General features: G+C 42.8%; 1 protein-coding gene across 1 annotated transcript in view; it reads right to left on the reverse strand.

The window, feature by feature from the left end:
• Nucleotides 1-27043, reverse strand: part of blmh (bleomycin hydrolase) — a 103321-nt gene that overhangs the window by 16972 nt on the left and 59306 nt on the right. The window contains exons 9-11 of the mRNA XM_041198366.1: nucleotides 23259-23326; nucleotides 20877-20994; nucleotides 10012-10081 (exon numbers count right to left, since the gene is read on the reverse strand). Coding sequence (XP_041054300.1) covers nucleotides 10012-10081; nucleotides 20877-20994; nucleotides 23259-23326 — 256 coding nt within the window. The remainder of the gene's footprint in view (nucleotides 1-10011; nucleotides 10082-20876; nucleotides 20995-23258; nucleotides 23327-27043) is intronic.

Consider the following 27043-nt stretch of genomic DNA (forward strand, 5'->3'; position numbering starts at 1 on the left):
CTGTATGGTAAAACCAGTCACTAGCTCATGACCACCCAGATGTCCATATTTTCACTAGAAGGACGCCAACAGGAAAGAGATGAAGATGGTGGACATTGACAGTGACCACTGGGAGGTGACTGATGACAGCTGTGACCTCTGGAGGCTGACCGTTTGAAAGGGCTTTGAAGAGGCGAGTAGAAAGTAAAAGCTCAGCTGGTCAAGAAGAGGGCCTGGAGAAAACAGGGGCCAGTGAATCTTACACCTTCCCAGCCCCCACTCTTCTTCTTCTGCAGCAAATCCAGCACAGGTGACCATGCCAGAGTGGGACACCTGGTGATGCTTGGTTGATCACCAAGACGCAAATCATCGTCTTACAGGACAGAAGACCACCAATGAGATCAGTATGTTTCACAAATGTTTTGTCACTGAATCACAAGCCAAAACTCATCTTTCTCAACAGCCACTTTCAGGAATGCTCCAACACTACATCATGGAGAAATGAGATATGAGTCAAGTCAATGCTTGTACAGATACATTGAGTTCCCAATTTCAAATTTGTTACACTGGGCATTAGTCAAGTAGAGTCTTTACTGGAAAGGGGAGGGAAATAAAAACTTCACTCATAAAAGACTTTCAAAGAATTGGCACAGGCATAATGGGCTGAATGGCAACCTCTTGTGCTGTAAGATAATGAAAAAAAGGTCTGGTATTTATATAGTGGCTTTCAAAATCATCAGACAAATCAGAGTGCTTTACAGCCAACGAGTCCTTTCGAAGTGTAGTCATGTTATAATGTAGCAAACAGGGTAGCCAATTTGCGCACAGCAAGCTCCCACAGATAGTATTGTGGTATTGACCAGATAACTTGTTTGTAATGTTGATTAAGAGATAAGTATTCGGCAAGTTACCATGGATGGCTACCCTGTTCTTGTTCAGAGTGTTACCATTGGATCTTTTATGTCCACCTCAGAGAACAGACAGGGGCTTGGTTTAACATCTCATCCAAAAGAAAGCACTTCCGACAGGGCTGCACTCTCCCAGTACTGCACTAGAGCATCAACCTTGATCTTTGTGTTCAAGACCTGGAGTGGGGCTTGAATTGGGAACTTTTTGATTTAGAGGCAGGAGTGTTACCAACTAAGCCTCAGCCAACACTGGTCTTCAACATTTCATTCAGATGCCTATTGTGCTAAAGTAACCCCAGATCTTAATTGCATTCCTTTTCTTTCTCTCACTGGATATTAGAAGAAAGAGAGAACCAGCGCAGTGATCCATCTCCAATAATATCTTACAGTTCCGAGCTCCATCAAACAAAGACCAAGTAGCGTGTGGCAGTAGCACATCTGATGAGTCCAACAGCTTTAAGGAGCAGGGTGGGGGGATGGGGAGGGCCAATCTCAGGATCCTAGGTTCCATTATAACCGCAACTGATTTTATTGGAAAACTACCATCAGCTGTTTTCAAAAGACTGATGAATCTTCCAGTGCTATGATAAATATTTGAATAGGTTCCAAACCATGTGTCCCAAGATTTCCACAAGATTAATGGACATAGGAGAGATCGCAAACCCAGAATCTGCCATGGCCTCAAACATCTGCCAGCCAGTGATCGTTACTGATCAGCATATCATAGTGCTGCTGCCACATAACATCTGGAGGCCTGAGACGGAAATCCTTTAGATTTCAGGATTATTTACTATTTTATGTTTACGTTTCTAAGCAAGACCTATTCCCTCCATTTCCTAAAAAACAGGATGCCAGCAAGCCATCAGATAATTTTGGAATTGAAACAGTAAACATGTTCCAAAATTACAATTAAGCAAGCAATGGGGGGGAGACAGGTTTTTTTTAATTCACTCGTGGGATGTGGGTGTCGCTGGCTGGGCCAGCATTTATTGCCGATCCCTTATTGCCCACGAGAATGTGGTGGTGAGCTGCCTTCTTGAACCGTTACGGTCCATCTGGTGTAGGTACACCCACAGTGCTGTTAGGGAGGGACTTCCAGGAGTTTGACACAGCAACAGTGAGGGAATGGCAATATATTTCCGATTCAGGATAGTGAGTGGCTTGGAGGGGAACTTCCGGATGGTGGTGTTCCCATGTGTCTGCTGTCCTTGTCCTTTTAGATGGTAGTGGTCGTGGGGTTTGGAAGGCGCTGATTAAGGAGGCTTGGTGAGTTTCTGCAGTGCATCTTGTAGATGGTCCACACCACTGCCAGTGTGCGTCGGTGGTGGAGGGAGTATGTGTTTGTGGATGGGGTGCCAATCAAGGTGCCTCCATTCCTAACTCCAAGGGGCTGGATCTACATCAACGAGCATCAAACCATAAGCAGTACATGTTTCTGCTCTTCAAATATTCATCTGATTAAGGTACAGTGTCTCAAAACCAGCAACCTCAGGTACAGAGTCTATGCTGGATTTCAAATCTTGCCAGTTTGAGTAGAGTTGAATGGTTCCATGTGGATTGGGCTACATGGTCTCAAGAGTTGCTCAGACCATTCAGAATGCGGGAAAAGACCGGTGCATGAAGCTGACAACTCGTCCGGTATGGCACTATGCCAATGCAGTACCTAGACGAACAAGTTGGTAAGTTATTTTACTCATTTAATAAGAATTTGTGCGTGGGAGCTTATTAAAATGTCCAATTTTCAGATGAGACACTATCTGTAATTCAATTTGCGGAACCATAAATTAAAGGCCTGGAATGTTGCCTAATACTATGAATAAGTGCACCTTTAATATCTTTCGCCGTTATATCCTACATTGGTGAAATGCCCCAGCTGAAACAATCTATTCTTTATCTTTCAAAATATATCCCTCTAGAAACAAATTCTTGTATCAATCACAAGTCATATCCTTGCAATCCAATTGATCGTCGGTTATGAAAGCTTACGGGATAGTTGGTTTTGTAAGTGGGTGAAAATGAATACAAAAGCAGACAGAATGAGCATGTTCATGCATTGTGCCTTTTTCAACTGAACAAAAACAAAAGCTTGGGGGAACAGCCATTCCCTGGTTCATTCTTCATCCCAGTACCTTGATCAGACTCGACCTGCCTGGTTTGAATTTGAACAGAAGCTTGGTAGTTAACTTCCCCTAGTGTATTCTCCATAGCAACACCCCTAGCAGAGTCCGCTTGCCAACCAATTAGCACCCTCTTCTCATGCAGTATAAATTGTTTTTTGTTTTACTATTGGTATTCTTGCGAACTTGTCCTGATGAGTGCAAGATGAAAAGCTTAGATGGCATGTCTCTTTCTTCAGCAAGACTCTGTTCTGTACTATTAAACAACTATTTTCTATCTCTTCTATAAAGGGTAGAAGTAACAGTTGACTATGTTATCAGGTGAACATTTAAACTGCTCATAAAAAATTCCAGACTCTTGTACCTAAAATAAACTAGTTCATGTCTTCATTATGATTGAAATTAGTATTTTGCAATTATTTAGTTTTTAATTAACTTTTTGGGGACTGCATTGTGTGTTGCAAGTTTCAAACTACTGGCACATTTTCTGTAATGCAGTGAAAAATGCCTTAAGTTTATTTAAGAAGTGGAATTAAGGTTTTCATCTCCCTTGACAGGCGCCCTAGTGATTTTTCTATGTCTGACTGCCAATTAGTGCTAAGTTAAGGCAGGAATGTCTAATCTTTTGGAGCAAAAAGTGTGCTATAACTACTGAGAAGACTGTAGAATTAAACTCTGGCAGAACAATGATTCAACAACACATCCCAATCTGTTTTACATTTCTTGGACCAAGTCATTTCAAGTGTTTTAAACATTCTTTTTAAACAAAGCTTCTAAATGCCAAAAAAGATTACACCCATGTAAGAAAGAAACCCTTGTCAATCTATCCTGTTTCTAAATCAGTAAGTTAGTAACAGGCTGAATTTTCAGCTTGCCAGCTATGTGCACATGTTGTCCAGAGATGTGTTACCCCCCTGTTGGTCAAGTGAGGGTAAAGTAGGGCAGGAAGACACGCAAGGCATTTTAGCACGTCACACTGAGTACTTTCAGCCTTCACAGATACCCGCCAAAGCAAAGCTGGCTTCTTTCTTGCATTTTGCAAGATTAGGAAAAGACATTTGTCTCCCGCTTTCATTCTCAATTCTTTTGACTTATTGTCAAATCAGCAATTTCCCATAAAGAGCGCAGTTAAGATTATTTCTTTAACCTAAATAAATATAAATCAGCAAAGATTGTGTGTGTGTGTGTGTGTGTGTGTGTGTGGGGGGGGGTGGTATTCTCACTATTTAGATTACTGAACTACTGCTACGTTGATCCCGGTACCACGAAACACACCATTCTGACTTCATCTTGTGGGGAGGAGTACAGTCTCCTCTTTTTATTGTCACCAGCAAGCAATAGGGCTAGATAAAGAGGGTGATAGGAGGCACGTGTGGAGCATAAACACTGGCAAGGACCAACTGAGCTGAAAGGCCGATATCCTGTTCGTCACTGGCAGCTGCCCCTCCATTCGAGGATGATATCCTTTCAGGGTTAAGAGTTCCTGCCAGGATCAAGAGTTCCTTGACCTGCTGACCTTTTGGGCACACAGGGCAGGATGTCCCACAAGGTCGTGGGATCCAGAGGGCAGGATTTGCTTCCTTCTTTGCTGCCTCATCAGTAAGACGTTGTGGCTCAAAGCGTGATGATGCAGCTTGATGGACAAGCTGTTGCCATTTTGAACGACTGTTGGCAGGCTCACCCCCCCCCCCCCAAGTCATTAATGCAAAAGCTGCCGTGCTTCAAGGTGAGCTTCAGAGTGTCTTTGAAGCATTTTCTATGTCCTCCCCAGGGATTTGGCCATTTGAGAGTTGAGAGAAAAGAGCGCGGTGGGGAAGACGCTTTTTGGCCAGCCAGGGTTCAGTCCATTAATAGTTGATTTTGCGTGAGTTTTTCCTGAATGTCTGTGAAGCTGGCTACAAGGAGGACACTGGTGTTTGTTCAACGGTCCTCCCATTGAACTCAAGGGATGTGGCAGAGGTATTGCTGATGGAATTTCTCTAGCGCTCTTATGTGTCGTTGATTGTACAGTCACTTCAGTACCAGAAGTGTGGTGACGGCAACTGCTCTGTACACTAGGACTTTGACTTGTGGAGGTTTTTGTTGTCAAACACTTGCTGCTGTAGCCTGTAGAAGGCTGAGCTGGTGCAGTTGACCCAGTGTTGGACCTCCTTGCCAATGGTGGCTTTTGAGAGAGCTGGCTTCCAAGGTATGGGAAGTGCTGAACATTTCCAGAGTCTCTTCTGCAACGTATATGTTGTTACGATCCCAGACTACACCTCAATTGCATTACAATCTGGGTAAGTACAGTAACTGGAACAAAATTTGAAATCCCAGTTACTTATTAAGAGAATAAAGCCACAAGATTCCATGATTTTAAACAAACAGAAGAAACTTTACTCTACAAAAGTCAGCAAAGCAAACAGTCAACACTATGTACCGTATACTCTAACATCTAGAATTAGCATCAGATAAATATGAATTAACTGCAAACTGTGGTCAAGCACATCACAAACTGTACATAAAATGGCAGACACAGCCAAGACAGATCTCTTAAATTTCTCAGCAACCCTACCAGACATCAGTGATCACAATGAGTAACAAAACTCTATAAAACTCTGTCTTCCTCATGCACAATTTCAGCTCTTCGCCTTCAAAGAGCTAGTCTGATTGCCAGTCAATGGCAGTCTACTACACCTGAGTTCCGTGGGTCCACTCCTCACCAAAAGGCACACTATTCCAGAACTATTCCATGTGATATATCAAATGCTTTCCCTATCCCTACTGACCTTGCTCCAAATGGCCTTGCTCCAAGTTTGGTTACCTGAAACTTAGGATTGGTTTTAGGGGCAGTGCTAGATAGAAGTGCCACAACAAGAGAGAATATGTTTAAAGGAGCTAATATGTTTTATGAAATTCATCTTGATGCCACCAGTGTTGTTAATGCTCCTCATTCTCCACTGCTGCTGCTCCATGGAATCAAAGGTGGAGGGAGACCGAGGCTGGGGAAGGGGAGGAAGTGAGTATCCCTTAACAAATTCCACTTTATTCACTGTGTTTAATTGACTGTCTACCCACACTACAAATCCTGAGGAGACTGAACAGCAGCTCGGCTGGAACTTCATGATAAATATCCAGGGAAATTATGGATAGTCCTGGCATAAATATCAAAAATCAGAGAAAAAATAGTAATTCAAATTCACAGACATCTTATAGCAACAAAGCTGTCTTTATGTTGCTATTATAGATCTTATCAGTTTTATCTCCCCCCTCTTTTTTCTCCTCAGTTGCTTCTCAAAAGCTTTTCTCAGTTGGGAGCCGAAAAAGGTTTGTGCCACTCTCCGAATGAGTAACGCACCTAGTGCCATTCCCCCACCTTCTCCGTGACCCTGCACATTCTTCCTTTTCCAAATATAATCCAATTCCATTTTGAATGCCTCAGTTGAACCTACCTCCACCAATCTCAAGCAGCGCATATCAAATCTTAATCACTCGCTGTATGAAAAAGCTTTCCTTGTGTCGCTGTTGTTTTTTTTTTGCCAATTACCTTAATCTTCCTGTTCTCAATCCTTCCACCAGTGGGAACAGTTTTTCCCTATCTACTTTATCCAATCCCCTCATGATTTTGAATATCCCCATCAAATCTCCTCTCAACCTTCCTTTCCCCATGAAAAATAGTCCCAACTTTTCCAATCTATGTAACTGAAGTTCTCCATCCCTGGAGCCATTCTCATGATTTTTTCTCTCTACACTCTCTCTAATGTCTTCACACCTTTCCTAAAGTGTGGTGCCCAGAACTGGATATAATACTTCAGTTGAGATAGAACCAGTGTTTTATACAAGGTTAACATAAACTCCTTGCTCTTATACTCTGTCCACTCAATTCAAGCCAGAACGAAGGTAGCTAAGCTAGGTCTATAGTCCAATGCAGTATTGAGAGAGAATGCTGTATTGTTGGAGGTACTGTTCTTCAGCTGGGACATTAAACCATGGTCCCATCTGCCCAAAACTAATAGTTCAGTTGATTGTTAAAGATCATATTGCACAACTAAAGGAGCAGGGAGATTTTCTGCTATTGTGACCACCATCCCTCTTAAACCAAATGGGCCACTGCCAGCTGGTTTTGGTGGGTGCTGACTCTCTGTATGTTTACAAGAGGGAGATGGATTGGTCCTTGACTGGGTTGGAGATTATATTACACAGAAAGTAAGTGCCTTTGTAGATATCACTTGGCCCATGGTTTTGGTCATCTGAGAGGGTCAGAAAGATGCTTTGAACTTTTTTCTCCCCTTATTGACCCTGGATTTATTCTGCATTTTTGCCTCCCCCAGATTACCAAGGGAAAGGGTGTCGGGGTCTGAAAGGATGCTCTTGCCATCATGGTGTGTGGCAGGTTTAATGGAGGGCTAGTTTTTCCCTCTCGGTCAATTTTGTACGTTCATTGTACTAACATAAGAAACAGATTATTCAACTGGTAACTGCTTGTAAAATGCTGCTGCCTACACAACAATTTACCACGCAAAGTGAAAAAAATTATTCTTTGAATAAAAAGTACTGTGGGTTATTTTGTCATATGCAAAGATACTAAACAAGTATTCCTGTCCATTCTGTGTTTATTGCCATCTCTTTTACTTCCAATTACATTTTCTACATTACAACAGTGACTGCATCTCAAAAGTACTTCATTTTCTGTAAAGCGCTTCGAGAGGTTTGGTGGTTGTGAAAAGTGCTATATAAATGCAAGGCTTTCTTTTTTTCTTACTTTCCAGCAAGAAAGCCCAGTCTTTCCCTAATTAAGTTTACATCTAAGTTTAAAATAGTTAATTGGCAGATGGAAGTTACTATTGCCTTTTTAAACAAGGAAACAGAGAATAAACACGCCAAGACCTTTATACTTAAGAATGTGCTCTCTCAGCATTCCACCAGCTCACTGAGAACTTCTCATTTCCTTCAAGAAGGCTTTAATCTGCTGTTTATAATCACAAAGTAACTGCAAATAGGTCTAACTCAGATAAGGAAAACAAATGCACTGGTTGCCACCTGGGACTTCTCTTGACCTGTGTAGGCACCAGTTTGAATCTTTTGCTCTGTAAATTTTCTCCAATTGCTTCCTCTCCTGAAGACAAGATTCCTTGCTTGAGTTCAGTTCGGCGCCAGTCACTTCTATGGTACCCTGCCCAACTAGTCATAATTCACATATAAGCCACGGTGTCAAATGTTCAACTTCAGAGGTTTTTGAGTCAAACTGAATCCTAAACAAAAACAGAATTACCTGGAAAAACTCAGCAGGTCTGGCAGCATCGGCGGAGAAGAAAAGAGTTGACGTTTCGAGTCCTCATGACCCTTCGACAGAACTTGAGTGAATCCTGTTCAATCCACACATATGGATGTCCAGCAGAGATCAAGTCTGAATGATTGAGATCAGGAACCATGCCTGTTTTTCTACTCGATAGTCCAGGGAGCAACTGCAGCGCAGGCCCTTCTTTAGAGACCAGTTCACACACAAATTGGGGATCTTGCCTGGTCTGTATAGCTTAGTTACTGGATATTAATGTTGCCTTTTAGCATTTAACTGATCTTCAGGGTGCCTGTACGAAAAACAGAGGCTGTTGTGGCTGTGGCACACATTAAGTGCAATGGTTTTCATCCCGACCAAGGAAGCATGTGCTGAGAACACCATCCAGGCAAAATTCCCTTTGTCTCAAAAGCATCACCTGGAAAGCAGGTCATTGTTTTAATCTGGGTAGCTCTACCTGGCTCAGCAAGCGTACCCAGTCAATACCTGATATACAGACCAGAAGCACAGGAGATCTCCCTGGAGCACAAGAGGATACCTGCGGCTCTGATATCAGTTCACAGAAAATTCACTTGGTTTCTATCTCCCATAGTCAGTTGACCCACCTTTGAGCCTTCATCAAGGATAGTCATGTACTACTGCAAAGGATATGAAAGCAATTTTTACTGAAATTGGTTTTACTAACTTCATGCAATGGAACCAAAAATTAACTTTCCAAGATCTGAAGAAGAGTCATACGGACTCGAAACGTTATCTCTGTCTCTGTCTCTGTCTCCCTCTCTACAGATGCTGTCAGACCTGTTGAGTTTTGCCAGCAATTTTTGTTTCCATTAACTTTCCCAGTCTTGCTATTCAAAATCCCCACACTCCAGCTGTCCAGAAAACTCATTATGGAAGTTTGATGATGTGCGTTTATAAAGCCTAGCTGCAATTCAAAACAATCTTCGAAAGATTTTAAATACCGAGCTAGTATTTGCCATGTATCCAAATGAAGGTGTGCATTTACAAATCTAATATGAGATTGGCATATTAAGGGGTGATCTACTCAAGGTACATAAAACATGAAAAGGGTGTCGAAAGGGTAGATGAGAAACCATTTTCTTTAGTGAAGAACTCCAGAACAAGGAGGCACGAACTTACAAATAGAACTAGGCCCGAAAGCACTGTTTCCACACAAAAGGTAGTGAAAATCTGGAACTCCCCCACCCAAAAAGTTATTGAGGCTGAGCCAATTGAAAATTTCAAAACTGAAATTGGTAGATTTTTGTTATGCAAGGATTTTAAGGGTTCCAGAACCAAGGCAGGTAGGTGGAGTTAAAATACAGATCTGTCATATTCTGATTTTATGAAGCAACAGGTTGAAGGCTAAACGACCTACTCCTTTTCCTGCATCAATAAAAAACATTTTTAAAAAAAGAGATCAATGTGGATACAAGTGTCTTGACCTAATTTTTAATGTTGAACCATGGTTCCATTGCTCATTGTGGAGATTTACCTGCGGTGTGTAAATGTCACAAAATAACAATTTGAAAACATTTCATGCAGCGTTCTACAGGACCACATTCCTGATTACAGCATAGATTTCCAATCATTCAGAACTGCATAAAATGTGTATTTTTGTTCTGATACTCTGATCCAAGCACCTTTCTTTTATTAGCTATACTTTCATCAGGATTCAAACGGTGTGATATGAGTCAATCTTTTATACACGTACATTTTTTTAAAAACTTACCTTTGTTACCACTTTCCTCTCCCCATGAATTTTCCACTCTCCACTTTTCAAATTTAGCTTCACTTTCACCCTGTGTGCCAAAGTACACAAGAACAGAACATCAACAGGATTTTAGTTATATTATTCAATGGGAATTAATTTAATGAATAAATAGTTTTGGAATAGTGTGATTCAGTAGCCTTGTACACAAATTGTGGAGTATTTTCAATTACAAACACCACCAAACATACATATATAGATTGTACCTGTGGAAATAGGTTTTTGGGTGCTTAGCTCTCAACTGCATGAATTTTGCAGGTTAACTTCAATCCTTTTCAGTTGTGTGACTACAGTCTACATTCATTCTGGACTGATACCATCTGGTGTCTCTGTGGCTATACTAGCAATGATACTTAATATGATTCCAGTAGTGAATAGGTTTTAAATCCTTCTTAGGTTTTGGTTTCTGTACATTAAAAACAAATCTCTTCTTGTATGACTCATGCTCATCCCAAAATTATGACATTTTCCCCAAAATCTCTATTTTAATATCTGCATCGTCTTCATTTCAGATCACATTGGGACTACCAATGTGCTGGACTCTTCAGGAATTAAAGTTTAATCTGTTGGGCACTGTTGTAAGCAACCCGGGGGGGAAAAGAAATAAATCAGAGAGAGTTTAAAAATAGTGTGTTTTTAAAATTTTCTTTGAAAACTTTCATTATTGGACAAAAAAATTAAGGGCTGTTAGACTTGGTGGGTCAGTTGGAAGTCTACTGGTAAGGCCACACCTAGAATGTTATGAGTGTTTTTATGACATGATAAACAAAACTCAAAATCTGTTTTCACTAGAAAACAGCAACAAGATTGATTCCGGTGTAAAGTGGGTGAAAAACGATGGAAGGTTAGAGAATCATAAGCTTTGCAGCACAGAAAGACAGTTATTTGGAAATGGACTTCAAACTATATCAAATATCAAGCATCAGATATCAAAAAGCATATCAATAAACTCCTATCACTTTCAACGTATGCCACAAAATTAGCCCGAGAAGACCTAAATGGTCTTTTATGTTTTTGGTTATATCAGGTTCACTCTGTCCGGCGAAAGCTTGCTGCACCCTTGATATTAACACATTAGTTGGTGCTTGAAACAATATAAGTAGAGAGACTGGTTTACTGGAACTAAGAACAGCCGCTAACACCATGTGTGCTTCTTCAATCACCTCCAGCTCTAGACTTCCTGTTACCCAAGCAGCCTGCGCTGTGTAATGATTGGTCAATACAGTCACATGGTCAACTAACTACATTCTCTTAAAAGGTACTTAACACTCACTTTACCACATGGTCATTCCTTCACTGTCTCTGCGTCAAAATCCTGGAACTCAACTGCTCTATGGGAATACCTTCAAAATATGGGATGCTCCCAATACCTTCTCAAGGGCAACTAGAAATGGCTAATAAACACTGGCTTTGTTGGTGACACCCACATCATGAGAATGATTTTTTTTTTAAAAATGGTAAGTAATGAAAACAGATTTAGAATAAATACTAAGAAAGACTTATCTGACTGAAGAGTGATTAAATACTTGGAATAATTTATCCAATTAACTAAAAGGCAAAAAGAATGGGTTACACAAAATGTAATGTGTGCCACAATGGAAGAGTTAATGTCCTAGTGAAACGAACATTGACGGGTAAAAATGACATTTTCTCATCCCTCAGTATTCTTTTGAATTGGGCCTCCTCGCAACAAGTACTTTACGAAATATGAACCGTGAGGAGGTGCTGGTGCTTCTTTCAAACACAGAGAGGATGCTGAATAGCAGCCCTTGCAATTGAACAACATTTTCACCAATCAGTAACTGAACAATTCCTTTGATAGTGTTCTTTTAATTTGGAGTCCAGGAGACCGGATCCAGTAGCAGAAGTGCAGGCTGCCAGCTCAGAGAGGCTGTGCTTCCAAAGTCTAACTTTTAGGCTAACTTAGAATGAGCTAAAGATGCAATTTTGGGCAGTATATATGAACTGACATTTAGTATTCTGTTAATGAAATGATTATATCACAGATTCGATAGTGTCAGTTGATGCTGTATCATCCAAACAAAAGAACTTCATTAATGCTATATCGGATTAGATCTGAATGTTTCAGGGATATGGAGGTCCGAAATTTCCTGGAACTTCTAAATTGCGCCATTTTTTTCCTAAGGAAATTTGTGTATAACAGCTGCACTAGTTTTATGCTGAAACACTACTACATGCAAATTTCACTGCTTCCATGACAACATCTTTGAGAGATTGTACGGACAAGGTTTATATTTCCTAAAGTTTAGAAGATTGAGCTGACCTCAAATGAAAAAAAAAAATACACTAATTATGGGGCTTAAGAGGGAAGATGATTCCCCTGGCTGGGTAATCGAAATCTAGAGTTCCCAGTCTCACTACAAGGGGTCAGTCGTTTAGGATAGAGGAGAAGTTTCTTCTCCCGGTTGTGTAGAGCTGCAGATGTTCGATCATTAAGTATATCCGAGACACACACGGATTCATTTCTGGCTACCAAGGGAATCGAGGGATGTGGGGATAGCGTGGGAAGCTGGAGTTGAGGTACAAGATCAGTCATGATCTCACTGGAGCAGACTTGATGGGCCAAAAGGCCTACTCCAGCTCCTATTTCTTATGTTCTTACAGTTTTATCTGCAAAAAGCCTACGCTGTTCCATAGCTCCCTCCAACTATGCAAGAAATAACCTCACGCATTTTTTGCATCTACACTAGTAATGTGTTTACGTGGATTTAGCACCCCCCCCCCCGCCCCCCCAACCCCATTACAATCCTTGTAAAGCCTGATAACTTTTAGAATTCCTGGTCACCGACTTAAAGGAATCGCACAACAAGATTTCAAGTTTTAAGACTTCTACTGTAACAAACAGACTAAAATCAACATCAATTAAACATTACTAAGTAGGCAACTAATTACAGAAAAGGTATCCATTATTAGTGTCTTAACATGAGCAATAACCCCACACCATGTTTACACATTATGCCGCACTCTCAGCGGAAATGTATTCTTGTTATTAAAACCCCAAGCCCCACCCAGCACTTCCACAGGCTCTCTTCCCCCCGATACATTGGCACAAAGCATCCAGAGTCCTTTTAAAAAGCCCCTTCATTCAATCCTGCTGAGCAGAATCAAATCCAGCAATAAGGCACCCACTGGCGACTTCTCAGTCTTTAAATTTCTACTAGACCCATCTCTTCAAACAGGGAAATCTGTTCTCACCAGCATTCTGCTCTCTCTGCCATTGCTTCACTGCTTTTCACACACAAGGCAACATTTTTCTCTTCCTCCCTCAAGGATCTCTGCATCTGACTGACCGAGCATCTGTAAGTCTACCCACAGCCAGGCCTTCCTGTTCAAGTGTTAAACCTGGTACCTGATTTTCAATAAGGCTTGACCTGGGCCCCCCTCTCCCCATGGCAACCAGGCCACACAGGCTTATTGTCAAGTGGAAGGTCACATGACACACTTTATTACTCCATTTGACCTCGAATTAGCGAGACTATTTAAAACATAACCATCTTATAAAACCTCCCACTCATAACACTCCCATCCCACCAAACAATTAGGCACCACAGGCCTGAAGTCACTTTATATTAGCATAACTGGAGGAGCAACTCCATTTAGCTTTGATGAGACATTTTTATAATTTAGTGAACATTTAAGCTAAATACAGAAATTGAAGGATCCAGAGCATTCTCCATAGAACTGTATTAGTGCAGATGTTTCATTTCTAGAGAACTGCGGTGAGACAGGAGATCTGGAAGGAAAGTTACATTCCAAAAAGTTTAATGGGAACAGCACAGAGATAGCAGAAGGTCAATGTTACGGACAAGGTGAGCCTAGAGGGGGCAGGAGGTGAGAAAGGAGCAACCAGTGAAAGATGTGGGTTCAGGGCTAGTGAAGAGGGAGAGGGGGATGTTGGCCTTGGTGGTCTAGGGGAAGGGAGGGATGGTGCAAATCTCCATGTCCCACTTGTTTTTGGAGGCTTTGGTGGAGGGGGCAGGGGAGAGGATTCAAGACAACAATTGGTAGTGCAGGAAAGAAGCTGTCACTTAACGGTAATGAGCAGTTTTTGGCAAAGAACATGGCCCAATAGTGTTTAATATGGTCAAACCAGATCTGACAATGAATGATTAAACCAATTGTACACCACAAATGTTCAAATCTGCATTCCTTGGACTTGGGGGGAGGGGGGGGACGTGCTGGTGTGGCAGGAGTAGGGAATAACTAGGGTGGGGGACGGGATGAGTTTTACTGGGTACAAAGACAGCAAAATGTGGTGGTTGAGATGTGACTGACCGGATCGTGACAGACAGCAGAGGTACCATGGTAAACGAAGGGCCAAAAGCTGGGCAGTTTGGTGTTCCGGTGTCTTGATGCCACAATATTTTATGGATGCTCCCAATAGTACTGTACATTTCTCAACCCAAACTTTACATGGCTCCATTTGCACTGCAGTCTAGAATGCACAATTCTAAGGGTCTCAATTCTCATTTTTCAGTATTATCTGTAGTTCAATCGACAATAAGGATTGCCATTTACACACTGACTGATGTGTTGCAGTGAAGCAGTGATTTTTTTATTCATTTATGGGATGTGGGCATTGCTCGCTAGGCCAACATTTATTACCCATCCCTAATTGCCCTTGAGGTGGTGGTGAGCTGCCTTCTTGAACCACTGCAGTCCATGTGGTATAGGTACAACCACTATGCTGTTAGGGTGGGAGTTCCAGGATTTTGACCCAATGACAGCAAACGAATGGTGATATATTTCTAAATCAGGATGGTCAATGGCTTGGAGCGCTACTTCCAATTCGTGGTGTTCCCATGTATTTGCAGCCCTTGTCCTTCTAGATGGTAGTGGTTGTGGGTTTGGAAGGTGCTAAAGAGGCTTGGTGAGTTCTGGCAGTGCATCTTGTAGATGGTACATGCTGCTGCTACTGTGCATCAATGGTGGAGGGAGTGAATGTTTGTGGACGGGGTGCCAATCGAGTGGACTGCTTTGTCCTGGATGGTGTCAAGCTTCCCGAGTGTTGCTGGAGCTACACTCATCCAGTCAAGTAGAGAGTAATCCATCACATTCCTGACTCGTGCCTTGTAGATGTAGTCAGGGATTCAGTGATGGTAATGCCATTGAATGTCAAAGGGCAATGGTTATATCATCCCTTGTTGGGGATGGTCATTGCCTGGCAGTTGTATGGCCTGAATGTTACTTGCCACTTGTCAGCCCAAACTTGGATATTGTCCAGGTCTTGTTGCATTTGGAATTGGACTGCTTCAGCATCTGAAGAGCCGTGAATGGTGCTGAATATTGTGCAATCATCAGCGAACATCCCCACTTCTGACCTTATGATGGAAGGAAGGTTACTGGTGAAGCAGCTGAAGATGGTTGACACTAACCCGAGGAACTCCTACAGTGATTCTTGGAACCGAGATGACTAGCCTCCAACAATCACAACCATCTTCCTTTGCACTAGATACGACTCCAACCGGCGGAGAGTTCCCCCCTTTCTCCCCCCCTCCCCGATTCCCATTGACTCTAGTTTTGCTAGGGCTCCTTGATGCCACACTCGGTCAAATGCTGCCTTGAGGTCAAGGGCAGCCAGACTCACCTCGCCTCTGGAGTTCAGCTCTTTTGTCCATGTTTGAACCAAGGCTGTAATGGGGTCAGAAGCTGAGTGACTCTGGTGAAAACCAAACTTAGTGTCAGTGAGCAGGTTATTGCTAAGCAAGTGCCACTTGATAGCACTGTTGATGACCCCTTCCATCACTTTACTGATGATCGAGAGTAGACTGATGAGGCAGTAATTTGCCGGGTTGGATTTGTCCTGCTTTTTGTTTAAGGACATACCTGGGAAATTTTCCACATTGCCGGGTAGATGCCAGTGTCGTAGCTGCACTGGAAGAACTTGACTAGGGGCTCGGCAAGTTCTGGAGCACAAGTCTTCAGTACTATTTTCGGAATATTGTAGGGGCCCATAGCCTTTGCAGCATCCAGTGCCTTCAAGCCCTTAATAATATAAAAACAAAAAACTGCGGATGCTGGAAATCCAAAACAAGAACAGAATTACCTGGAAAAACTCAGCAGGTCTGGCAGCATCAGCGGAGAAGAAAAGAGTTGGCGTTTCGAGTCCTCATGACCCTTCAACAGAACCAGTTCTGCTGAAGGGTCATGAGGACTCGAAACGTCAACTCTTTTCTTCTCCGCCGATGCTGCCAGACCTTCAAGCCCTTTCCTGATATCACGTGGAGTGAATTGGATTGACTGAAGACTGGCACTTCTGACTGAAGATCGTTGCAAATGCTTAAGCCATATCTTTTGATTTGCTTTAATTCCAAAGTCGGTGTGTAAATGCACCCTAGGAAATTATGTTCCTTTAAAGAAAAATAATTTGGAATTTAAAGTTCATTGTAATTGATTCCAACAGTTATATGGATGAGTCGAGAGGGTCACTCGGCCTTCTTCAAAGTTTATTTTGTGGTCCTATGGCCACTTGACACAGGCCAAAACAAATTAACTTTCCTGGAACCTGGCATCTAGTTTCTCAACGTGGACATTGGAGAGATCAGCTTGTGATAGTAGGGGAAATGAAAACTTCCCAACCTGGCAGAAACGTTCCTCAATTGGAGATCGAGAGATTTGGTGCAGGAAGAAAAAAGACAGAAATCCAGCATTGAGGCAAACCTGTCCCATAGTCTGACACTAAACGAGCTTTCTTTTTAATGATCATTTCACACCCACATCAGCTTTCTTTACTGCAAACGCAAATTAAAGGTTAGCAGTGATTAAAAGAGAAAAATAATTTCAGGAAGTCACTCACCAAATTCTGTTTCAACTAGCATTAACAATAGTGGGTCATGTAATCTATTTATCTTCTGATGCCATTCATATGGCTTATAACAATGTTTGTACAGAGCTCTGTCAGACTCTAATATTAAAGAGCAGATTCCCTTTAATTGGATGTAGATTTTACTTCTGTTTATCTGTTATCCATTTAATTTCATTTTAAATGCAACAGAAACGATGGCCGTGTCAGACAACTCCAATTGGACTGCTACACAAAGAGGTTATGGTGATTTTCCTGCTTTGTTTGCAACTATTTCTTGCTAGTTTATTCTTCCCCAATTCTGCACTTCCACAAATTTTGCCTCAAATTCAGAACAACCTCAGTCACATCTGCCACAAACGGTGATTTTTAAGTATATATAATTTAAAGTGGGTGCATCATGTTGAGGGGTGTCAGCGTTGAGAAAGTGGGTCTCTGCTCGTTTCAGGCATCCAGTATCAACATCAAGCAAGCACAGGTCATGTACTTCCTGAATATCCTGAAGCACATAGAAGCTCCCAATAATGTTACGCCCCAATAATGTGTCTCAGCTACAGCCCTCAGGGGAAGAGCTATCACTGTATCTTTGTGATATTTCTTCCCCCTCCCCGCACCCACACCAGCTACCCCAATCGCTGTCCAAGAGAATGCCAAATTGGTACTGAGTTAGAGCCACTTTTGGGCTTAAGCCCATGTTCACAGGCAATTAGACTTTGACTACCAAGCTCATTTGACATTGCATCCATAAAGCCAGCAGAAAGAGGGGAGTTTCATCTCATTAATGTAGACCAGATTTGAACCCGGGGCCCAGAAATATCAGTGGCTAACCAACTGCGCTACTTAATTATTCACGTGACGTACTTACTTTTGTCTCATCTCATGTGGCGAGCTAATAGCGATGTGCTCACTGCTCACTATTAGCGCTATCTACTAAATCCACAAGAAGACGTGATTGATGATGATTCTATCTGCAAATACTAAGAGGTCACTGAACAGAGGTTAACGTACATAATAGGGTAAAGCAGATCTGGATTCAGTGCGAGTGGGTTTTATTGTACAAGCCAGATGGTTACTGATCAGTGGTATAGAAAATGGTAAGAATAACAATTTTATTTCGCAATACATTTGCACTGGCCACTTGAGTGGATAATTCAAATTGACTTGAATACAATTTTCATAATCATAGAGTATCATTATGGCACAGGAGGTAGTGGCCATTCAGCCCATTGAGTCCATGCTGGATTGCACTCATTTCCTTTGATCCTGCTGTAGGCAGGACTGTCACTTTACACGGGACTTTTGTGCATAGTGTAACTGATGGAAAAAGACGTGATTTCATTCAGTTAGCGGTGCTGGTACGAGTGTGAGCAAGCGGAGCTCATTTCTCCCTTTAGCACCGCAGGTCCATGAAAATCTGCATAAAATTACACCATTAAGAAAAGGGACCTGTTTTTAGCCATGTCTGCTTAGGAAGGCAGAGTCATGAGGCAGAATCGTCCCAGGTTTGCACCGAGTGCAGTAGCGGACAGGAAACAGAGCGTTTCACCCATCGGCCACAATGGTGGCTTTTCACACTGTATCATCCCAATCCCGCCTCATTAACCATGCATTCTCGGGAAACAGGCCATTTCGCTGGCGGGCAGCCTCTGATTCGCCCACCACGCCGTCACCTCACTGCTTCTGCACGCCGGGTGCCATATGTAAAGTGTAGCCACACACACACCACCCGGTGCTTCCAACTCAGGACTGCTGCACAGGAGACATGGCCCCAAAAGGCAAGAAGACCGAGTCCCCCCCGATTCAGTGACGCGTCCCTGGGTCACTTTCTGGACACCCTCGGAGCCCATTACCATGTCCTCTATCCTTGCTCTGGCCACAGGAGGCCCATTAGAGTCACCACTCTGGCTTGGGAGATGGTGGCAGAGGTGGTCAGTGCCAATGCTGCACAGAAGAGGTCGGCCATACAATGCAGAAAATGGATGAAAGATCTCACCTGTGTCATCAGGGTAAGGCAATCATCTCATCACTCTAAGCTCACACTCACAAGCCCATCACACATTCATTGGCATCTCACTCACTGCCAGCTCAAGGTTCATCACCACTCACTCTCACACACACACACCCTCACATCTCCATCTGGCCTCACCTCCTCTGGAGACTGCCTCCTCACCCCTCACCGTCTTGAGGCCACTTGCACAGATCAACATGTGCCCTCACACGCATCCTGGGATACCCCTTCCCCAGTAATGCCCTAGTCCTTCAGCCTGTTCCTTTGCCTGAGGCCACTTCTCCCCCTTTCCCAAGCAATCCCTAGCCCTCCAGCCATGAAAAGCCACCCTCACCTGACAGCAGGTCTGGTAGGTAGGGACCTGCCTCTGAGCCCCCTATAAGTGATGTGGTGCTGTCTGTGAAGCCTGGCGCTGATGACTGTGATTGTTGGCCGAAGCAAGGTAGGCAAACAAACCTCGAAGTCCCGAGTGAAGTGCAGCTCACTAGGTGCATGTCGCTTATGTATAGTTGTGAAACACATTGACATACAATTACACCGATGTGCTCGGATGATCCGGTGTTGGGGGGTGGAGGGGTGATTTCAGTGAACTGGGCTTATAGTGATACGCAGATGTATTACAATGAAGTTCCCGACATACGGCATTGGGAAACACAGCCTGCCATTGACGGGCAGAACGGACAATTGCAAACTGCTTTCACAACGTCGTGAAACCGATTTTTGGCTTTCCCACCATATTGTCCGCTCACGCCGCCAAACGCGCCTGTCGCCAACGGGCAGGGAAAATTCCGTCCATAAATTCTGTCCTCCCAAAACTTGATCTATAGAAATGTCAGATACAAACGCGCTTTTATGAGGGTATTTGGAACGATGTCTGCAGGTGATTGATTCAGAGATAAGGCGATTTGTCCCTAGGATCGCCTTAAATTAACTCAGGGCTTGGTGCGAAAAGGTTTGGAAGTGTTTGTACATTTAAGCTGTGGCTACTTCAGATGAAGAAAAGAAAATGGGCCCTAGTCCATCACAAGAATTGTAATCAAAAACCTTATGAAAAGGAGGTTTTGATAGCATCGATGTAACCATGCACAACAGACTCCCCACACATTTAAATGGGTTTAAGAAACCTTCCTAAAATGGACATTAGCAACATTTTATACTCAACATTATTCAAATGGTAAAAGTGAGATTGATATTTCTTAATTGAGTTTGATTTTTGAATGACCTTTGAAATTTATTGTACTCATAATTATGTTAGTGATTGAATGGAAAGCAGTAATTTTTTTTTTTTTTCAATTTGCCATTTTGTTGACTCATTGGGTCTTTTATTTTTTTAAACATCTTTATGCTCTCCTTTGCTCACCTCTCAAATTCTGTTGCCAAGAGTCAGGCTGCATGAGCTTCACATCCATGCTAATTGACAGTGTATTCTTCTGTCAGCGAGTCATAATAAGTATTGTATTAAAGAGTTTACAGTTGCAGCAAGTTTCTCCTCACTTCATTTGGTTTATGCAAACATTAGTAAAAGGGCATTCAAGGTCCAATCAAAATAAAAAGTCATCCTCTTGATTACAATTGCATTCAAATTCAATTAAGGCATCGAAGGAACAACAAAAAAAGTGCAAAATGCATTGATATGTTGAGGAATTTTGTATAGACTGGTAAAACTTAAGAAGCACAAGACTTTTGGCTGTACGAGATTTGAAGAGGATTATCAGCCTGTTGTTTATGGACAAATCAAAAAATTGCAAGTTCATGACACCATCCCACTTTCTTTGAAGCTGAAAGTACATAGCAGTGATGTGTACTAGTCAGATTTCAAAACTAATACATTAACTTTTGGTAGAACAATGCGCACTATTGTGAATGAAACAGCGGCTATACACTGTTACCCGTCTCTCTGAAAAACATCACTACAAATCAAATAGCTCTGGACAGGTCCAGTCACCTACGTAAATAAAGCCTGGGGAAGACAGTTAACTGTTGAATGCAAGTTACCTTTTCAGAGTAGCCAGTGAGAACCATAGCGTGAGTCATCTGTGATTCACCATACATCAGTCTTTCTGCTTTGCCCAAGTTATTCAGTGAAACGCCGAACAGCAGCTCTCGGTTAAGTCTGCAACAATTACAAAGTTTTGTGAATGGCCAGTATGTTTTGACTTTTAAAGGCATTTACTTTTGTCATCATTTGGTTTAGTTTCTATTATTTGTTTGCTTTTTGCCTTTGCCAAATACCTTTGTCCCTAATCTCCGTAACAAGGCACACTTGTGCAGCCCATGCAAAAATAAATAATGGCTATTTGTCTATGCTCAGCTCACTAACTGGTGTTAGTCCACACCAAAATGTAGATCAGTGATCAAAAAATGTTTAATATTGACATTCTTAACAGTTGTAAGGTGTACATGAGGCCCAAGAACCATAAGTCTAGTATATTAGTCACAGAAGCAAATCATATGCCTGCTATTATTTCACAAAAATGACACGAATAATAACTTTGAAATTAAAAGCTGCACCTTTCTACTAAAACAACTCTGATGCCTCCAAATTATTACAGGCATGTACAGCACCTTTTCAAATTATACAGTGCATATTTTCCTTGCCATTACTGAATGTATGCTTCCAATAACAAAGTTCGAGATTATTACTTCCTGATATGCACTAAGGGTCAGAGGTTACTTCTTGGATCTCTCAGAAAATGTAATCCACGTTGGCAACAGAATTTTATATATTTTTTTCTATATCAGGGTCACTTCAGTGATCTCCCCCGCTCCCAGGAAGGTGCCTAACTTAACGCAGGCATTGGTTGGCAAATTGGAGAATTTTGAGTGCCACTCCTTGGTGGGAGTCAAGTCACCCAACTTATCCAATAGGATATGGGGTCAGCACTTGCGTTGTTTATATTAATCAGCACCAACTCATTTATTCAGCTCAAAAACAGAATTACCTGGAAAAACTCAGCAGGTCTGGCAGCATCGGCGGAGAAGAAAAGAGTTGACTTTTCGAGTCCTCATGACCCTTCGACAGAAGTTCTGTCGAAGGGTCATGAGGACTCGAAACGTCAACTCTTTTCTTCTCCGCTGATGCTGCCAGACCTGCTGAGTTTTTCCAGGTAATTCTGTTTTTGTTTTGGATTTCCAGCATCCGCAGTTTTTTTGTTTTTATCATTTATTCAGCTGTCTATCCTGCCTATATCTAACCACTCATGGTAACTGTACATCGACTTATCAGCTTCTGGAGCAGAATGAACACAAGAACACACAGTTCTTAATCTTAAAATCAGTGCCTTTTTGCAAGGGTTACTGCATCTGAACTGAATCCTTCATCTGGCTGATATTAAAGAAAAATGAAAAGTGTATGCATGCGGAAATGCTTGCATCGAAATAATATTGGTAAGAAACAGAACTGCGATCTTGTCTGATTAAAATGAATAGGTATTCTAATTAAATCCTCTCTTTTATTACTTTTTCTAAAACCTCAATTTTAATACAATCCACTGTAGCTCCAGTGTTTAGGGCAGAAATAACTGAGAACTTCATAAAGGGGATTGGCCCTGATGTTAAAGCAGAGCTGGGTTATGGGCAGGAGTAAGGGGAGGGGTTGGGGGGTCCAATTACCTGTGCAGAACCCGGAAGAAAAGTCAGCGGGTTGGAATATCGGATTTTAACATGGCTGCCTAATTATAATTTTACTTACTGGGTTTTGCATCTCCAAGCAAGGTGGCATGAACAGCACAATCCAAAAACATCACTTTTAAAAGGCCGAGCCAAAAATTGAATTTGTAGGTTTTAGAAGGAGCTGGTGAGATGTACTTAAGGCGGATTGAGGATGAGCTAGGACAGTCAGAGCACCCAGCTATAACAATGGTTTCCTCGCGTTACTGCGAGATACTGTCATGGGTAGAAGTGACATAATTCTCCCCAGCAATGGTAGGAAAGTGGGACCGGTTAGTTTTAGTGGCCAGATGGCTAGCTCTACCCCCAGGGGCCGGTGAGCAGAATTTTGTGGGGGAGGTTGGGGGGGGGGGGGGTGCCATAACCCAGAGGCTGTTGGCTTATGCAGCTACCAGCCTAGAACAGGGATCTTCAAATCTGAGCAACTGGAGGGGACGCTGCACATTTTGCTCATCCCTCCAATGTTATCTTGTAAAATTCATAACAGAAATTTCCACTAAAGTCACTCTTCACTGGAGCCTATAAATGAAAATATGTCAAAAGCCATTAAATTCAACAAAACTAACGTAGAAATAGGACCACTGAAATGGGTATGTGTGTTAAGTAGGGCTATTATCAAGACAAATATCTTAACACCGTACAGCAAAGGTTTGTGCAACTTTCAGTCTATTCAGCACAACTTAATTTCTTTCATGGTTTGATACTTACACTTGAGGATCATTAATCCCCAGCTTGTTGCAAAATCCCTTCCCAACATCGCATCCAAACCAGACTGCCTAAACATGAAATTAACAACATTAGAAAGAAACACAAAGAAATTGCATTTTTACTGCACCGTTCATGGTGTTGGGTTGACTCAAAATGCATTACAGCCAATGAGCTGCTTTTGAAGTTCAGTCACCGTAGGAAACATAACAGCCAATTTTGGCACAGCTATGTCCGACAATAGCAATAAATAACGATGAAGTGATCTGTTTTAACGATGTTGGATGACAGATAAATATTGACCATGGCATAGGGAGAACGCTCCTGCTTTTCTTTAAAATAGTATCATGGGATCTGAGAGGACACCTTGGTTTAACATCTGATCTGGAAGATAATGCACCACTCCCTCAGTACTGCACTGACCTGTCAGTGCTCAGCTCTCTGGAGTAAAGTTTCAACCTACAATCGTCTGGCTCAGAGACATGAATGCCACCCATTGATCCAAGGCCAAGACCTGTTAGTATTCAGAGAGGTCCATTACTCATTTATTATACCAATAAAAAGGTTGTGTTTGTTTATTAAAGGCTTTAAGTGACAGCGCGAGCAGAGACCAGTCTTCCCCGATGCTACCTCTCAGTGTTATCAGGGCCCTGCACCAGGGACTTTACCCACAGGAATGTCCAGAGATGGTTTAGTTTGCACTGCAAAAAAATGGTGGTCAGAAGTGGGGCCAGAACAGGAGCTGCAGCTTTAGGTCAGCATCCCCCACAAATGACTGAGCTGTTCTGGGGGAGAGCCTGGTATGAGAACAGCATGCCACATCGCCCAGAGAATAAACAGCAAAGAAGATAAAATATATAGCATACAATGGAGCTGGAAAGGGCGTGAGGTGTCAGCTCCCACTCACAGACGTTCACAGTCTGTGAACGTGGGGAAAATGCCATGGAAACAAAGACACTTCTTTTTAACATGTTACTGAAGAAAAAAAAAGGGACTGTGTAATGATTGCAATGAGATTTCAGCAGCAAAGGAACAGAAAGCCATTTTGCCATTAAACAAAAAATCTCATTAAGTTGAAATAATTTCAAAGCTACGTTCTAACAAAGTCTGCAAGTTTTGATGTGTTTTCATTGTGAGTATTGGGGAGTAGCTTTTCTGGAGGTTAAAAATTATTATGGTTGGGAGTGTTTTTAATCTCACAGAGCCATCTTCTGGTCTTAGAAGTGACTCCAAACCCAGAATGAAGAAAGGGTGGAGGAAGCTCCTGACTGAGGCAGAACAGAGCTGCTCACGTTCGTTTAAAAATTCTTCCATAGGATGTGAGCCTCGCTGGCTGGGCCAGCATTTTTATAGCCCATCCCTAATTGCACTTGAGAAGGTGATGGTGAGCTGCCTTCTTGAACCGCTGCAGTCCATGCGGTATAGGTACACCCACAGTGCTGTTAAAGGGAGGGAGTTCCAGTATTCTGACCCAACAATAGTGAAGGAAGGTGTACGGCCTTGGGGGGGGGGATGTAGGTGGTGGTGTTCCCATGCATCTGCTGCCCTGTCCTTCTAGGTGGTCAAGGTCGCGGCTTTGGAAGGTGCTGTCGAAGGAGGCTTGGTGAGTTGTTGCAGTGCATCTTGTAGATTGTACACACTGCTGCTACTGTGCCTCTAGTGGAGGGAGTGGATGTTGAAGGTGGTGGATGGAGTGCCAATCAAGCGGGCGGCTTTGTCATGGATGGTCAAGCTTCTCAAATATTGTTGGAGCTGCATACCTCCAGGCAGTTGGACTGTATTCCATCACACTCATGACTTAAACCTTGTAAATGGTGGAGGCTTTGGGGAGTCAGGAGGTGAGTTACTCTCTACAGAATTCTCAACCTCTGACCTGCTGCTTTAGCCACAGCATTTATATGGCTAGTCCAGTTCAGTTTCTGGTCATTAGATAGTGGGGGATTCAGTGATTGTAATGCCATTGAATGTCATGGGGAGATGGTTAGATTCCCTCTTGTTGAAGATGGTCACTGCCTGGCACTTATGTGGCACGAATGTTACTTCCTACTTGACAGCCCAAGCCTGGATATTGTCCAGGTCTTGCTGCATTTGGACAGGGACTGCTTCAGTATCTGAGGAGTCGCGAATGGTGCTGAACATTGTGCAATCATCAGCGAACATCCCCACTTCTGACCTTACGATGGAGGGAAGGTCATTGATGAAGCAGCTGAAGATGGTTGGGCAAAGGACCCTATCCTGAGAACTATCGCAGCAATGTCCTGGAACTGAGATAATTGACCTCCAACAACCACAAATATCTTCCTTTGTACTAGGTATGACTCCAAGCAGTGGAGTATTTTCCCCGATTCCCATTGGCTCCAGTTTTTCTAGGGCTCCTTGATGCCACACTCGATCAAATGCTGCCTTGATGTCAAGGGCAGTCACTCTCACCGCACCTCTGGAGTTCAGCTCTTTTGTCCATGTTTGGACTAAGAGTGTAATGAGGTCAGGATCTGAGTGGCCCTGGCAGAACCCAAACTGAGCGTCAGTGAGCAGGGTAAGCGCTGCCTGATAGCACTGTTGATGACCCCTTCCATCATTTTGCTGATGATGGAGAGTAGACTGATGCAGTGATAATTGACCGGGTTGGATTTGTCCTGCTCTTCGTGGACATGACATACCTGGGCAGTTTTCACACCGCTGGACAGGTGGCATTGTTTAGCTGTACTGGGAACAGCTTAGCTAAGTGCCCAGCTAGTTCTAGAGCACAGGTCTTCAGTACTATTGCTGACTGTTGTCAGATCCCATTGCCTTTGTAGTATCCATTGCCTTCAGCTGTTTCTAGATATCATATGGAGTGAATTGAATTGGCTGAAATCTGGCATTTGTGATGCTGGGAACCTCAGGAGGAGGATGAGGTGGATCATCCAGTCGGCACTTCTGACTGAAGATTGTTGCAAATGCATCAGCCTTGTCTTTTGCACCGATGTGCTGTGTTCCCCCGTCATTGAGAATGGGGATATCTGTGGAGCCTCCTCCTCCAGTTAGTTGCTTATGGTCCTTGGTGCCTCATGGATGCCCAGTTTTGAGTTGCTACATTGGTTTGAAATTTGTCCCATTTAGCACAGTGGTCATGCCACATAACATGATGGAGGGTATCCTCAATGTGAAGTGGGACATGGGGGCAGTAGGTGGTAACCAGCAGCAGGTTTCCTTGCCCACGAGGCTTCATGAGGTCCACAGTCAATGTTGGGACTCCCTCCTAACCATATACCACTGTACTGCCACATCTGGTTATTCCGTCCTGCCGGTGGGACAGGACATAGCCAGGGATGGTGATGGTGGTGTCTGGGACGTTGTCTGTAAGGTATGTTTCTGTGAGTATGACTATGTCAGGCTGTTGCTTGACTCGTCCGTGAGACAGCTCTCTCAATTTTGACGCAAGCCCCCAGGTGTTAGTAAGGAGAACTTTGAAGGGTCAACAGGGCTGAGTTTGCCATTGTCGATGCTAGGTTATTTGTCCGGTTTCATTCCTTTTTGTAGACTTTGTAGTGGTTTGGTAAAACTGAGTGACTTGCTAGGCCATTTCAGAGGGCATTTACGAGTCAACCACATTGCTGTGGGTCTGGGGTCACATGTAGGCCAGGCCAGGTAGGGATGTCAGATTTCCTTCCCTAAAGGGCATTCGTGAACCAGATGGGGTTTTTATGACAATCATCAATGGCTTCACGGTCACTATTAACTCCAGATTTATTAACTGGATTTAAAATCTACCAGCTGCCGTGGTGCCCAGAGCTATAGTCCGGGCC

This window comes from Carcharodon carcharias, chromosome 10 (genome assembly GCF_017639515.1).
Source record: "Carcharodon carcharias isolate sCarCar2 chromosome 10, sCarCar2.pri, whole genome shotgun sequence".
Lineage (NCBI taxonomy): Eukaryota > Metazoa > Chordata > Chondrichthyes > Lamniformes > Lamnidae > Carcharodon > Carcharodon carcharias.